This window comes from Aplysia californica, unplaced genomic scaffold (assembly GCF_000002075.1).
Source record: "Aplysia californica isolate F4 #8 unplaced genomic scaffold, AplCal3.0 scaffold00967, whole genome shotgun sequence".
NCBI lineage: Eukaryota > Metazoa > Mollusca > Gastropoda > Aplysiida > Aplysiidae > Aplysia > Aplysia californica.
This window is the reverse complement of record NW_004798237.1, coordinates 178,133-179,709: the sequence shown is the minus strand read 5'-3', so window position 1 is coordinate 179,709 and position 1,577 is coordinate 178,133. Positions and strand designations below refer to the sequence as shown.

At 36.4% G+C, this 1,577-nt stretch overlaps 1 protein-coding gene across 1 annotated transcript in view; it reads right to left on the bottom strand.

Moving 5' to 3' along the window:
- Positions 1-1,093, bottom strand: part of LOC101850855 (neprilysin-1) — a 39,192-nt gene extending 38,099 nt beyond the window's left edge. The window contains exon 1 of the mRNA XM_035973047.1: positions 969-1,093. Coding sequence (XP_035828940.1) covers positions 969-1,093 — 125 coding nt within the window. The remainder of the gene's footprint in view (positions 1-968) is intronic.
- Positions 1,094-1,577: the final 484 nt, after the last annotated feature.

The following is a 1,577-nucleotide window of genomic DNA, read 5'->3' as shown; positions in this document are numbered from 1 at the left end:
GTGTGTGTGTGTGTGTGTTTGGTTGGGGTGGGGTGGGGTGGGGTGAAAAGTGATTGATTGTACGTGTGATTATCTTAGACAGGTTTACGTCAGAGGAAGTTTGGCTGTATTGTTTTTCAGGGAGCACCGTGACCTGCAACGCGGTGGAATCAGGTGCTCGCAATTTTTGTGCATGTGAAGTTATTGGTCTCATCTTAATGCGTGTTTATTTATCTTGCTTTTGATTTTAAAAAATTACCTATCTATCTTCAGCAAAAGTGAAGGTATTTGTGAATGGAAGAGGTAAGTTCACTTGGTTTTAGCGGCAAGAAAAGATAGAAAATGGCCTCCAAAGCTTGGTAACTTCAATAGCTAAAGAGTTCTTGAAAACGTGAAAAATTATATATTTTGACCTTTTAATCAACGTTTTTCAATATAATGCACATGGAAATGTGTTTTTATTTGTACATAAAAGGTTTAAATAAAAAACATCACAAAATTTGATTGAAATTGCGAAACTGGTGGGAAAAGGCCTGTTTCTCCAATTTTGCTATTTTGACGAGCGCCTGATTTGACCACGATGCCTCACTAATATTGTCAAAGATTGTCTAAAACTAAAACATTTCCAGCAAGATTATTTCATCTGTGCTGTTTGTTCTATCGCAGACGCCGAGATAAGTGTTATGTATCGTAATGTGGGCGATAATTATCGGTTATTTCTTAAATGTTTAACTACATTTAATTAAACCATGGGTCAATAAATTCAAAGTGGGTCGGATGACTGAGACAATGCTGAATGTGGGCTGAATGATTATTTTGCTCAATACATTACACTGAATGAAAAAAAATATATATTAAAAACCTTTCTTTTAATCTATCGATACACATATTACGAACTTTCTCAAAAATAAATTAGTTGGAAGTTGTTAAGTCTTTTAGTTTAGTTTTAGTGAACGCTTTACCGCACATACAACACAATACCTGGATACCTGGAGGTGTCATGTCTGACTCTGAGGTTGACGTGTGATGACCCTCCATCTTTCTTGGTCGCGAGCTGCCTTTGTACATTTTGCAATATCCAGGCCAATCCACGTTTCTTATGTTGTCCATCCATGTTGTTCTTTGCATTCCTCTGGCTCTCCTGCTCCACATCTTTCCTTCAACCACTTCTTTCAAAAAGCTCTCATGACGTTTTATGTGATGATAGTATTGTATTTTTCTACATTTTATTTTGTTCAAGAGGAAAATACCAACAAGGTCACAAAAGTGCCGAAGATTAGAGGTGATACAAGAAAGTAACAAGCATAAACAGAAAGAGGAGAAGAGATAATGACGATAGATGTTTGATTTTAAAAAAAGAGCAAACCATACCAGAACACAAGTCAGCCACCCGCTTATAAGGTCTGTAAAAGTATGTTCGAAAGTAAGCAAGTTAGATATTGTGGTTATTAAGTCTTTAGCTCAACACTAACACTTTATCTTCCAAGTTCTTTTTTTCCCCTTGCCCAATCATAACAGCTTGACGTCATCTGATTAGTAAAACGCTTCGCAGATGATGTTAGTTTTAGTAGTTTTAGTAGTCAGGTTTTGACGTGGAA